The sequence below is a fragment of the Phaethon lepturus genome, unplaced genomic scaffold (genome assembly GCF_000687285.1).
Source record: "Phaethon lepturus isolate BGI_N335 unplaced genomic scaffold, ASM68728v1 scaffold5086, whole genome shotgun sequence".
NCBI lineage: Eukaryota > Metazoa > Chordata > Aves > Phaethontiformes > Phaethontidae > Phaethon > Phaethon lepturus.
In genome coordinates, this window is record NW_010548174.1 from 1,525 (window position 1) to 16,548 (window position 15,024).

Consider the following 15,024-nt stretch of genomic DNA (forward strand, 5'->3'; position numbering starts at 1 on the left):
AGAACAAACCAGGTAACAAATAAAAGGAAAGGGAAGGACACAGGAAGGGGAAGGAGGGACAGAAGATAAATCAAATTTAGTAAGCTTTTGTAGACAAAGCAATTTAATAGCATAAATCAGAACGTGACTTGGATGCCAAGAAGTGTTCCCTTGGAATCAGTAACACTGTCATTTGTAGGAACAGCAGTAGGAGCTGCTGTTCCACGTTCCCTTTAAACAATGTTTCTGCAGCAAAGACATAAGAACAAGTGCACAATATACTTCATACATTTCGGAGCTGGCACAGAGACAATGTCACAGTTGTGTCATCTAGGAGGGAACTTCTATCTCGTCCTTGACCAAAGCTCTCACCATCTTCTAATAAAAAGCTTCAAAAGGGAGAGAAAAAAAATTCAGTTCATTTTATAACACAAGACTTGAGTTAGGAAAAAAATATAAAAATCTTATACCAGTTTCCTCTTTAAAACAAAACACTAGCTCCTAAAAGTATATTCTGTTGACTCTGCATGGCTTGAAACCTGCTATCAAGAGCATGTACAATCATCATAAATTATTCAAACAGTTTTTGCTGTAAAAAGGCACATTTCAGGTTTTCTACAACTTCAGTTTGCACACAAAGGAAGAGTAACGAGATATGGGATTAATGCCCCCTTTTATTCCTTGACCTGGCACAGATCAGGCCTGTCATTTATTGTGAAAGCAAAAATAAAACATTATTGTCACATGAAAGCCACTTCCCACCATGACAAAAACCAAGCAAAGTCTGACCCAGACCTTTTCTGTTGTAGTCCACCTAAGGATACGAATGCATCCAAGAAAAGAGTATACACAAATTCTCTACTTGGTGGTATTTCTAAAGCAGAAAACATGAAACTGATTTCCAGAAATTAAGCTAACATTCTCAGTATATATAGAACAGAAGATGGAGTTAGATTGCATTTTTGAAATTAACACCTCATTTTCAAGACAGATAATATGACGAAAAAGGTTTTGCCCTCATAATTCAAATGCACATGTACACCTATGGGTACAGAAACAGGCAATCTCTCAAAATCCCACACTAATTTTGCCACCAAAATATCACTTAAAACCTAGCTCCACCTTTTTTTTCCCAAAGACACTGCATTTTGGCTGTACACTGACTTCATGTATTTTTAAAACCAAGAACTAGTAAATTGACCTATATGGACACATAATTATCTTTATTAAGATCAGACTGTAGGATTAAAACATGAATATACTATGTAAAGTTGCAACATGTGCAGCAGTAAGAAAAAAGTAGTAAAGAATAAAATGCTGTTACAGAATTATAACTCAAAACTAAGCGTTTTAAAAAAGTAATCAGCTGATCTGCTGAATAATCGAGTTGACCATTCAGCACTGCTTCTTTGTGAAAAAGAATTTAGAATGTGAGAATTTGCTACAGAATGTATTAAATTAAATCACAATTACAAACATGCTGTTGACGCAAAGAGAGACATTTTTACTAAAACTTAATGCTATTGGAAAGTGTGCTAAATTTAGGGACTTCCAGTTCAGTATTTTGCACTTCACCTACATTTCTTCAAATTTCAGAAAGCAAGACAACAGATATAAGGCATTCAAATAATGCCTTGAATCATGTAAGAAGGGAAGTGACATGATTTCCTGCTATTCAAGAATGATATTTTCAATATTTTTCATACATAGAGGTCTTGAAACTAAAAATCAAACCAAAATGTTCACTCAGAGTCACTGGCCTTCTCCATCCATCCTCCTTTCCCTTAAAGTGCTTCTCCTTCCTTACTTGGGAAGTGTGCAGACAGGTGGCTTTGATCGAATGATTTCCTTGTTGACAAGTTCTTTCTCCAAGTCTCCTCCAGCCAAACACCAGAGATAATAAACTTCTTCAATTGATCGTTCTGCTAGGTAATCACTATCTTCATCTACTAGGAGAAATCACATAAAAATGAGTTATAGCTTTTTAGGCAGCTTGTACTTCTTCCTAAAGTTTTCTAGTCTTCTTCCTACTTTCTTCTAAATACATACTGTTGAAAAAAAAATTTTACTATGCTTGAAAGGTCCTAGAACTTAATATGAAGTTAGAGGAAAAGTGATCTTCCCTTTGCAAGTGCCCTTTAGAAAGATTTAAGGAAAGAGCAGATGGGCAGAAGAAGAAAAAAAAAAAGCAAATATTTCTGCAGCTTGCCTTGGTGCCAGGAAATAGAACCAATCAGATAAATACATTGAAGCATTAACTTTTGCTTCCTGTGTGTCTTTTTAAAAAAAAAAAAAACAACCCACAACTATTTTGTACACACGACAGTGCTAAGAGTAAAAATAAGAAACTAGTGATTCATACTGAGTAATTACAATCTATTCTCCCTTCACATACATAGCCATACTAAAAAGGTATAGAATCTTAAGTCTCCATAAATTGTACAACGAGATTTTCTAAACATGTAGAAATCTCCAAGTTAATCAGAAATAGTCTGAGGACTTAAGAGTGGCAACACTTTTCAGCATACCGTAGTTTTAAACTTAGAAATGCTGCCTTTTATTCTAGACTCTGACCTCTTTCACAAGGATTTATTTTTCCAATACTTCCAAAATTCACCTCATGCTATGATCCAGCAGAATCCAATTACCAATTCACAACACAATGTAGTGAAAAAAACCTACCTTGAATATGCATATGTCCAAGGCAAAAGATGATACCAATATTCCAAGCTGGCCTTGAATACTAATTATAACTATCACAGAATCACAGAATCACAGAAACACTAGGTTGGAAAGGACCTTCAAGATCATCAAGTCCAACCATTAATCCAGCGCCACCATGTCCCCTAGACCATGTCCTGAAGCGCCACATCCACACGTTTCTTGAACACTTCCAGAGATGGCGACTCCACCACCTCCCTGGGCAGCCTGTTCCAATGCCTGACCACCCTCTCAGTGAAGAAATTTTTCCTAATATCCAATCTAAACCTCCCCTGGCGCAACTTGAAGCCATTTCCTCTTGTCCTATCGCTAGTTACTTGGGAGAAGAGGCCAACACCCTCGTCGCCACAACCACCTTTCAGGTAGTTGTAGAGAGCGATAAGGTCTCCTCTCAGCCTCCTCTTCTCCAGACTAAACAACCCCAGTTCCCTCAGCCGCTCCTCATAAGACTATTTATTTTTTTTTTTATTTAAACTATTTATTCCCTGAGGTCAAAGCACAAAATCAAGATGCCTTTCCTTTGACTTGCACACATCCCTCAAAACATGTTTTCCTGTATTCTTTTCCCATTAAACAATTTAATACAACAATGTAGTATTGTAACATTTAGTAGTTTCTCTCCAACAAAGTATTCAAAGAAAACATGAAAACATTTTATTTTCCTTCCCCCTTCAATGATATTTATCCCACTACCTGCTTTACCTTTACATAATTGACTTATGTCTTCAGGAAGCGTTAAATCAGCACACCTTGGAGCAGATGAAAACAGACCAGTAGGTTTGTGGAAGGGAGGATATACTGAGGATACTTCACCGAACAAACTGTCATGCAGCAGTTCCTCTGGAGTTGGCCTTGAATTAAGAAAAGAGAATGAAACATTAAGAGTAAAGTCCTTCCAAAAAAGTTAAATTTCAGTTAGAAGTGTCTCCAGTAACAAATTTTATCAAGTTACTTTAGATTATTTGAGATTTCAGAAACTTTAATAGCAAAAACGTCTACCAATTTTGTTTGATTCATGATGCATAACACATCATGCAGTCTGCTTACACCCCGAGCTCAGAACTCACCTTCATTTAATGTTCATAGCAACTTTTTTATTAATTCCCCTTTAATTCCTCTAAGCAGAGATGGAAAAAATGCAAATGCAAAGCCTTGATTAAAGAACAAAAGCATACGTCAGTTTTCAGAAGAAAGTTGTGGTAGACCAGCATAATGAAAAGGTATTTTGAAAGAAGAGATTTGAAGAAAGCAGCCCTAATTCTTGCTACAACAGAACTATAGTAACCACCACCAACTTCCAGACACGGAATCAGTAAAAGCTGTGAACTTAGAACTAGAAATGCTTCTAGAGTTTGCCTCCAAAATACTTAGATTCAGTCTCAAGGTTTTGCGCACTTGATTCCCTGCCCCTCTTTTCCTTTAAACACTGAAAAGCAACGCAACCAAGAATTTCTAATGGGTAGCACAAATTGTCAGTATTCCAAAAAAGGTTCAACAACAGGTCTTTTAACTTCATGGTATCCCAGCAGAGTTTACTAGGCATTCGGACTGAATACTTGCCTCTTAGAAGGTTGGAATGTAAGGCATTTCTTCAATAGAACTATGATATTTTCAGAAAGGTCCTGGAACATAGGAAAAATATGGAGGAGGTCCGTTTATTACTGTCTTAATTCAGCAAGCCACTTAGCTCATACTTAACTTTTAACATACAGGCTACTCCTTTGAAGGCAATAAAATTTCACACCTACACACATGAGGTTAGCTGTGTCAGACCTAAATGCTGAGGAAGTAATTCTTCTTATCTCCCAAACCTGCATTTGCTTTGGGGAAAAAAAAAAAAATCTGAAAAATTTGCAATGTATGCAGCTATTTAATTTTTAATTTAGTTATTCTGTATCCAGCTTGAAACAATGCAGTACCTGGGAACGCTCTTCTGCTAGTAGTCAGAATCCTTTTATACAATGCTTCAAAGCATACAGACACTAAAATTCAGTGATTAATATTAAGGGTGGGGAGGAGTTGAACTGTACAAACCTACACTCTCAGAATGTATAAAGTGGACCAGATAGAAGACTAAATTTCTAGAAGAAAAGTACTTAACTCCCAACACTTTAAAGAAAATTTGTAACTTTTTAAACTATTCAGAGAGCATTAACGTTTACTAAGACTGACCATAATTTTAGGAAAGAATGAGTATTACCAGTACTGGTTATTTGAAAGGATCTTAGGTATGTAGTTTAGACTTCAAAATTTTTCCTCACACTCCAATACATCAAGTGACCATATGTGTGTGTACATTTATTTAAACAATAAACAATACACACACACACACACACACACACACACACTGAATTGGGGTGAAATACTATGCAACAATAATAAAAAGTTTTGGATAAGACAGCATGGAAGAGCAAACTAGTTCCACAAACCTTAATAATAGCAAGGCAACCATGTTCTTCAGCCAATACAGTTACAATATCATCTACACAGCCTTTGAAAAACAAACAGAAAAATAAAAATTTAAAGATTACAAAAAAAGTGATACCAATTAAACAGGATATCAGATAAAACCCCATCCCAATAAAAAGCACCTAACTTTGGCTTTTTATTGACATTGCCACATCATCTGAAAGTGAATTCTCAAACATTGAAAATAAAATCATTATCACAGAAAATTGAAGCCAAAGAAAGTTAAGTAGCACCTCTAATTTAACAGCGAAAATCTTTCTGCAGGATTGGTAAATCCAGAGTGTCAGTCTCTGATAAATAAATTAAATAAATTAAAACAGTCTTTCCACTTAAAAAAAAAAAATAAATCCCTAAAAGAGCTTAAAAATACCTGCATATAGAAGATCAATTTGTTGCTACTTGCAGATAATACTAGCAGTATTTTATAACTTGTTTTCAAGATGTTATTGAGAAAATAATTCCCAAGTCAGGACATGAATGTTTTTCAGTGGATAAAGGTTACCAGTAACTTGCATTCAACTTGAAGGGGACTGAAATGCTTCAGGAAGCTTTGTTAACAAATGACTTTCCAAAGCAGTCAGAATTTCAGCACCCAAACACTAACTGCTAAATGAAAAAGTTGTTTCTACTGACATTAACTAACTTCAACAGTATTACTGTTGGCTCTGGATAATAACTTACTGCTAAAGCTTCAAACTGCTAATTCATGCTCTTCCCCTCGCCATGGTTCATACATAAAACCCCACAAGAAATCAAGTTTTAAAAGCCACAAAACAGTTCCACTTCCAGATTCAGCAAAAATTTCACATCCACAGTAATGTTTGATAGTTTGTAGGTAAAGCCAGAAACAAAAGCCTGGATCCAGTAATACACTTCTCAGCCCTCGTTTTATTTTCCGTCTTTTTATTTGAGTCCTGCTTCTCCCTGCTTCGGATTTGGTACACAAGCACTGCTAGTGCAGGGACAGTTTTCTTTAGTGTCATACAATTTCTAACCCATTTCAGAAACCTCCTGCAACACAAGACAACAAATAACCATCAAAATGACAACCTTTCCTGGGCATATTTTTTTATAGTTTGCCCTTACTCTAACATACTCATAGCTCTTCTGCAAAGTTATTTTTCCTGGCACCTACCTTTGTACCATCCCCAAACAAACAACCATGATTCAAATGCCTATTTAATTCTGGAGATGGAAGCTGACAGAAGGTGAAGCGCCCAAATGGTTAGGTCTCAGCATCAAGCTGAGATAATATCACTAGTCCAAGAGCCACTTGGAAACTTAAAAAATTGATTTTATGCTACTTACCTAACATAATTATAAATTTCAATCTTTCTGCTATCTCCAAACTCTGGAATAATTTTCTCCCCTAAATGAACAACAAAATCAAATCAACAGTTGAATGCTACTACATAAAACATTCAGATAGCATACACATCCATCTATATACGAAACAGTGAAATTAGCTTTTACACATTAATTTTAGATTTAGGAAAATTCTCTGTTAGAACAGAAAACATTATTTACCCCAACTATAGCAGAAACAGCTTAATGCCATCATAAAGAAAAAAGGTATCAATTATACTGCCTCTTAACTGGAACAAATGCAAGATCAAAAACATTATGCAAAACAGAGCCCCAAGCTGCCTTAGCAAACCTGCAGGTTTATTATTAATTCAGTAACAGGCTTTCAAAAACTATTTTTTCCACTGTAAACAGAACAAAGGTAATTAATTACTAAACATGGTAATCATCATAGCTTCTATTATGTCACAGTGTTTTTGCAAAGTAATCTGAAAACCCCTTAAAGGTGTTTCAGAAAATATAATTATTGCATTTTTAAGAAAATGTACTTATTCAAAAGAATAAATAATGATCCATGAACACTATGCAAATTTACAGAACAGCAGAAGATGCAAAAGAAGACTATTTCCAATGTCCTGATCTAATCACTATATAAAACAGGTTTTTGACCATACAATTGTCTGACAATTTAGTTATATAATGAGACTAAATATCAATATTGAGGTATTTGCTAGATCACACCTCCCTACAGAATGTTGCTGTATTTGAATGAAAAAAGTCCAGTTTAACATATACAAATAGTGAAGATTATGCTATCATAATTTATTTCAACTTCTAGAGTCAAATACGCATTTACCAAATAAACCCTTAATCCCATACAGCAGCTCTTTAAACTCTGGTGGTAAAGTAGATTCTCCCTTTTCTTCCTCTCCATGAAACTATTAGTTTCTCATCCTTCCCAAGGAGAATGAAGGCATGACAGCAGTGGTTATTTCATGCTTAAAAGCGCAAATAAAACAAGTTCTCTAGAGAGGTTTCTTGGTTCAGAAGCTATTCCTCCCTGATAATTCCATCATGCCATCACAATACTGTGGCTTAACAGGCCCTTCATAGTTAACGCATATACTCATACTAAGCCAATATGCATCCTACTACTAAAACTACCACCAATACAGCCCAGGTAGGAATGCTAGCATAGTCTGATATTCAGACTCAGGTGATGAGCAAAGTGTCATTAACCCCACACTCAAGAGCAATCAAGTTAATGTAATTATTCCCCAAGAGTCACAATCAAGAGAATTATCCTCTTACATACCATGCAAAGCTCAAATAATATTATACCAAGAGACCACAGATCTGATTTAGGGCCAGAAGGCAGAGGCTTCTCACACTGAGTATGATCACTTGGTTTGACTATTCCCTGTGCAATTACTTCAGGTGCCAGATATGATGGGTACCTAGAAAGATGCAGCAACATTAAGTAATATCCTTTCTGCCCAAAAACCCTACCTTTCAGTTACAGTAATCAAAATAATTTTGCATTCCGAGGAACTAGAATTCATAGCAATGCACATTGTTCTATTTTACTCAGTCAAAATCTACACATTGCAGCAAAGTGCCTACTATATAAAAGGTCAAATCTTAAATCACTAGCTCTGTCTTTCTGTGAGAGGAAGTAACAGCAGCTTCCAAAATGGTATGTCTACGTATCTCAAAATGTATATCGAGTTTCAGCACTAGTACATTAAATAAAGGTATCCTAGACCCATATTGGGGGTGGTGGCAGGATTCCCCTCCTTTGACAGTGTTTGCATCAAATAACTTTAATTCAAAGTTTAAAAAGTTAAAGTAAAAAGAGTTAAAGTAAAAAAAAGTAACAAAAGGTGTTGAGGACACATTCTACCTGCTGCTAGATCATTTCAAAATAACATTATCACTTTTTCTGTCAACAATTCATTGTAACACTTAAAAAAAAAAATCTGAAATCACCTTTTGAAGGGAAACATCATTACTTCTTTTGGGTATGTGTTTGCGAATCAGCTCAGTATTTCAGTAGTAAAAAATATGACTCCTCAAAAAACAAAACAAGTGACAAGGAAACACTGCAACAAAGCATGTCACTTTGGCTAGACAGTAAGATCACTTGAAAATAAATCACAAAATGATAGAGACAAGAGGCCTACAGTGGTGTGCGACAGTAAAGCACTGATTGTGCTTTTTCTTAAATCTGAAATTAGATTGTGCCTCCAGAATCCGAGTCACAGGCAATTACTAGCATTTGAAGTCAAATCTAGGCAATAAGGACTGACATCACATAGTTACAGTAACATGCTTGCATGGTGCCCATTCTCTGTCTTTCATTAATTTCACCTAGCCAGATAACCTCTTCAGTGACATTATCAGAAGTTTCTCTATAAGGGGTGTATGCAACAGATATGAATTAAAGCAGCAACCTTTAAGAGCCCTGTGCATACAACACATTTTTGAAGATGATTCCTCAAAACATATTTCGTGAAAAAATACATCCCTGATATATTTGTATTGTGTAGCTACATCCTTACCCTATAGGAAAATCAACATCAACACCTTGAGCAGTCATATGGTAGAGTCCAAATTTAGCCAACTTCACATGTCCCTGAAAAGGAAAAAAAATAAATTAAGAGCAACAGAATCAGACAGTAGAAGAATCTGTGTTTAAATTAAAAAAAAAAGAAAATAATTTCAAGTTGCATCAGCTGTCAGAAGACAGATACCTATGAACAGTCGCCCTCTTACATTTCTGTCTCATCTATTACGCAGAACTCCACTACCAGTTAATAAGGTGTTTATTTCTAACGCTTTTACTTTCCAAGAGCATTAAGTAATCACATTGTTTAGAACATGCAAGAAAATCAGAACTTTGTAAGTTACAGTGTATTTTCAGTAAATTACAAAGGCTTAAATACTCTATTGAATGTTTTTCCTGTTTGAAAACTGCTCAAAATCCTGTTTGAATCCTAGATCTCCCTAAGCATCACCACTATTCCCTCACCTTTTCCATTTACCTAGCCTTGCTCCTCCAGTCCTTCCCATCAACTCATTACTATCTTGCTTTCCTTAACTACATCAACACATGTTTCAAACAAACAAGTTTTCGGAGTGCATGCTTTTATTCTGTGGAGGCAGAAAGTTAACACCAAAACAACAAAAAATAGGCATAGAAGTTAAACTTAGGTATTGTTTCTGTTGGATTTTGAATTATACTCAGCCAGCCTGCAGATGGTGCAACAGTGAAGGCTACATGAGCAAGCTATTCAAAGTGCAGGGGAAAAGTTTAGAAATTTATGGTCTCTTGCTCTTTTATTGATTTTAGGACTATCTTGAAATCCCAAAGTACTTTTCCTTGTTAGACCATTATTATTATTTTCATTTGTTTACATTAAAAAACAGTGTTCTTTCCTTCCTTCTTCCTCTTTTCTATCTGCCTTCCAAGTGGAGAATCTAGCTAGTCTATTTAAACTGAGTAAGAAGGAGAAGGACAGAGGGGTTATGCAGACAGGCTAAGCTCTTCAGCTGTCAGTTCAGATGAAGCAACTGCTCTGAGTACAACAGCAGCTATTAATTTCTCTCAGCTTTTACGAGCAGAACCTGTATTCGACATCGCCACCTCAGTAGTCTGTGACAACAGACTTGACTGACGCTGGAATTTTAATAATTTAACATGAACAAAGAAATATGTCAATATCTTAAAAGTCAAGTATTGGAACCATGAAAAACAGGAAATATTACTAACATTATTGTTACATTACAATCATGTATACATTACAATATTACTAACATTATTACAAGAAGCCAGAATAAATGTTTTCCTATTCAAAAAGCTAGGAAGGTCTTGTAATTAATTACAATGATGACAGGTAGACTTAGATTACTACCTTAAGAAGAAAAGGGTAAAAAAAGTGGTTTGGGATAGAAGAAAACAGGAAAAGAGAAAAATAAAATCCAAAATACATTTGAAATTTAGGAAATGGGGGAAAACTGTAGTTTAAAAAAAAAGCCAAAAAACAAACCACCTTTCCAGATATGCAATTTTTCCCTCATCAGAAGGGCTGTGACCGCCCCGTCTCCATATATGACACAGCATGCTCCTTGCTGGAAGTAAGAAGCAAACCCAAAAACCAAATGAAAACACAAATTTATTTTTGTATCTGTACCTTTCGATCCAAAAGAATATTGCAAGGGGAAAGCGCTCGGTGGACCATTCCATGTTTGTTCATATATTGCAAGCCTTGCAAAACCTCATATGCTATGCATAAGATCCTTGAAGAACTGGGGGGGGAAAGAAAAAAAGGTAAAAGAACATGTTACACTAAATGTTTCCTTTTTTAGTTTGTAAAAATGTAAGTGTTTGGAATAGCTGTGGAACACAATTGAGACATTGACAATTCCGGAATAGTTTAATGGATTAACACTGAATATGGTAGGATATATTCAGTGCCATACACAACTCCTCAATATCCCACAACTAGGCTTCTTCACTCTGAACTGCTCCTTAAAAACAGCAGAAAACTGTGACAAAGTATAACATATTCTCTGCAACAGAAACTATGAGATATAGCTCAACTAATGAGGAAAAAATATCCCAACTCTATTTTTATTTGTTCTTCCTAAGTCTGCTACTGTTGGTCATAGAAAAGTTCAACTGAACAAAAGCTTCTGAAACTCAGATGTTAACTGGAGCTTATCTAGAAGATAGTATAGAGGCACAGCTAGATCACACCTATAGTCTTTGGTCATCTCAACATCTAAAAACAAGAAACAAAACAAAGAGCAGAAAACTTCACTTTCAGCACATTTTGTTTTACAACCTTGGAAGCATCAACATTACCTTCTTTGAAGAGAAACAATGAAGTTTACCATCAAAACCATTTGACATAACCAGGTATTTTGACAAAAGTTATCATTTACTGTAAGAAATGGTAGCCCTAAAGGGGGAGTTTCTGTCAACAAGTGAACAGGAATTTGTACAGAGACCACCAGTTTTAGGCTTCCAAAGTGCACCCAAAATAAGAACAAAAGGCACAGATCTACCGTCACCCAGAGAGATTCCTTATAACTTTTTATCCTCCTCATTTCCTGCCTACTCCCCCTCAAAGCACATTTCAGGTCTGTTGGGCAACTGTATCTCTGAAGACACTGTTTTACAAAATATCCAGAAACAAAGCATTATCTACTTATCAAGGCCTAGCTTTACATACCCATTTTTTATTTCACTGTTAAAGAATAACACACAATAGCAATCTGGACAAGGCTCATCACCTTCTCTTGCTTATTAAAAATTTCTGGAACAGAAAAATGAGGGGGAGAATTTACAGACTGGCAAGAGTGACTAGTCAACTAACTGACTAAACACCAACATTAATTTCTTATTAAAGCTTTATTAGCTATTATTCATATCTGTTTGAATGCCAAAGCTTTGTCACAAGAGTAAATAGCTAGATTTTGACAAAAGCCACAATTCCAACAAATTCTGAGACCAGGGCAACACAGAAATACTGAAAAGAGCTGTTTTAGTAATAGTCTAAGGCCACCATTAAGTTACCTTACGTGGACCTTTTCTCTAGACTCTCTCTTTTACCTAGACAGAGATGGATTACTGTACTACTTTACACTAGTTCTGAATATACACTTTAATTTAAATTTTAAGCACTAAGAGAATCTACTCTAACATATGTCCACACCACTGTATCTTAGATCATAGCATTTGGAAGTCATTCTCAAGGTCTTAGCAATTCAACCAAAACCACATGGCTAATAACCACAAAAACAAAACAAAACCCCACAACTATCTCGTTCCTCCCTCACTAGCACTTTTTCTTCCCCACCCCTCCCATTCCCAAGTTATATAATACACCACAGCATCAGACACCACAAGCTGTGTAGTGTTTCCTCCCAGTTCATTCTTGGGCAGAGATAATTGTGGTAAAAAAATTTACTTTACTAGACTTCATTTTCCCTGTATAGTTTTTTGCCTGCAACACAAATATTAATGATAACGGTTGCAAACAGAATCCTCTCTCTCAATTCTTGCACAGCTTTGCAAAACAAGACATGAAGGGACAATCCATGTTTCCAGTAAAGAAACAATTGCACATGAACAACTAGTCCATCATGAGGTACTTCATCCTAAAAAGTGTTTCTTTTCTTGTTTCAGGATAAGGTTTAGTGGGCATGGTGGTGTTGGGTTGATGCTTGGACTTGATGATCCTAATGGTCTTTTCCGACCTTAACGATTCTGTGATTCTTTATACTAAAAAAGAAAAGTAAATATAAGGTGCAATTTTGTGGCTGCGGCGCCTGAGGCATGCAGTGTGCTCTGGCGGCACTAGGGGGCCTCGGCCACCCATTTATTCTCCACGTGCCCTTGGCATTCATAAAAATAGAATGTGCGCAAATGCCAGAAAATACTGCTTTGGGATTCTTTCCTCTTTAAGAGAAATCCTCCATGGCGTTAGAACGACCAAAAATGCATGAATGATGACTATTTTTCATTGCACACTTCATTTCTCAGTGTTCTTAAGCTCTTGATGCCACCCTACTGGGCAGAAGTGTTCAGCCAAATGCCTCACTCCAAGCTGAAGCATGTACACCACCTCCCCAGGACAGAAAGAACTCTGTTACAAACCCTTCATAGCACTGTTGCACATTATGTAGTTCTTATGTCATTTATTAGGTAATTTATTACACCGTTTGGGGTTATTACGCATTATATTTGCATTTAATGGCAAAGGGCCTGACAACACTATCCATCACTGTTATCAAGCACACGAGATCTCTCTGCTTTAAACTCCCCAAGGCCAAGTTCAACAGCAGTCCCTTGCCTCACTGGAGATGACTACCAAGGCTATCCCCTCGCTTCAGTGGGGCTCAGCTCTCTCCCAGTTTCTACAGCCACTGTCAACACTGCAAGCACATGAGCTGCACTCACGAAGTTGCTTCCAGGCCTCAGGTTAAGTTGACCTTTAAAAAAACCACCCATAAATAGAAAAAGAAAACACAGTCCTAAGTGAGGAAGACATTTACAATACCCAGTGTTGGTGGCGAGGTCTGAGCACATTCAGAAACGTTTTCCTCTCATTATCTGCGAGCCTGTTTTTCAATAAGCTAGCTAGTGTCAAACGATGATAAATCTAAGGGAGTGGTTTAGCCACTGAGGCTGTTGAACTGCAGAGGTTTCATCACCCTCCTTTCACAGGAGGAGAGGGGAAAAAAAAACGACAGCAAAAGCCCTAGAAACAACACAGGAGAAGAGGCAACACGGAGGCATGGCAGGTTCGACATCAACCATGCTACACCGCTGCCCTACCGAGAGACATAATGATAGTGGTGTAGCAGGAAATAAATACCCTCTTCATCTCGGGCCGTGATGATCATGGTTGTGACTTTAAACTATCATGAAGCAAATCATTCCACTGCTCAAGGCAGATACAGTAGGAGGCACTAAGTAAAAGCATTCAAGTGTGAGATGCACTTCAACTGGCAGATCTGAAGGTGCACTAGTTGTCTTCAGTTTCCCGGCTGTCTTAATAAGATTTAAGGTTCTCTTCCTCTCCACCAATGGGAAAACAAGAGAAGAAACAGGAGTTTCTCTGCAATATGAACATTTCACAGACAGAAAACAAGGCCTGATCTCTCTGCACCTACCAGCACATTTTCAAGGAGCAGGCTTCATTTTAGTCCTCAGTGTGGACACCAACAAACCTACTCAACTGTAGCCTACTCAGCTAGGCTTTTGAAAAGGGTTTCTCTCAAAGTGAAAGGATTGCACACTGATGTAAAATCAAACTGCTTGGATTTAATAATTGCCTGCTTCTTTCCTGGTTTGGAGTTGAAGAAATATAGCCATGAAAAGGGGTCATTTTGTGTTCCTTCACTTTAGAAATATAGAATTAAAAGAATGTAAGGATTAAAACCAATACCAGGTTTAGGCCTATAACTTGGATGTATAAAACCATAGCAAAGGAAGCACAAAGGGTAACTGAATTCCTCCCTCAGAAATTCATCTTGTAAGTAGGGGTTGGGGGAAAAAAAAAAATCTCTACAAGTTCATACGAGCAAGTTCAGCCAACAGTACAAAACCATCATGGTTAAGAGAGGCATGTGCATGGCATTTGTGGGTGGAGAGAGAAGGGAAGACGACTTAAAAATCCACAAAAATGAGGACTGTTTTATTACCTCCAGAATTTGTCAGACCAAAAGCTATACCAGACAAATGACTAATTTCCACTCTGTAATAGTACACAGGTGGCTGCATTGTGCCGTCACAAAAAACACTGACTTTTCCACTTAGCAGTCAGCCTCATGTCCAGCCTTTTGAATTCTTACTGTTAAGGACACAAAGCCGGTTTCTGGAAGTTTACTTCAGGAATAATGAACCAGTCAGGAAACAGATGTTTTAGCAGAGTTTCAATCTCTTGTGCTGCTGCAAACCTACTGATGAAATAATCTGATTGCTTAGGACACTTTTGTCACTTTTTAGATTCAGACAGACGGGGGGGGGGGGGGGGGGGG

At 36.9% G+C, this 15,024-nt stretch overlaps 1 protein-coding gene across 1 annotated transcript in view; it reads right to left on the reverse strand.

The window, feature by feature from the left end:
* Positions 1 to 268: 268 nt before the first annotated feature.
* Positions 269 to 15,024, reverse strand: part of TBCK (TBC1 domain containing kinase) — a gene marked incomplete at its 3' end in the record, with an annotated part of 37,008 nt that continues 22,252 nt past the window's right edge. Inside the window, exons 3-11 of the mRNA XM_010289875.1 lie at positions 10,668 to 10,782; positions 9,036 to 9,109; positions 7,790 to 7,931; positions 6,478 to 6,538; positions 5,130 to 5,191; positions 4,261 to 4,322; positions 3,403 to 3,551; positions 1,787 to 1,925; positions 269 to 368 (exon numbers count right to left, since the gene is read on the reverse strand). Of these exons, the coding sequence (XP_010288177.1) occupies positions 269 to 368; positions 1,787 to 1,925; positions 3,403 to 3,551; positions 4,261 to 4,322; positions 5,130 to 5,191; positions 6,478 to 6,538; positions 7,790 to 7,931; positions 9,036 to 9,109; positions 10,668 to 10,782 (904 nt within the window). The remainder of the gene's footprint in view (positions 369 to 1,786; positions 1,926 to 3,402; positions 3,552 to 4,260; positions 4,323 to 5,129; positions 5,192 to 6,477; positions 6,539 to 7,789; positions 7,932 to 9,035; positions 9,110 to 10,667; positions 10,783 to 15,024) is intronic.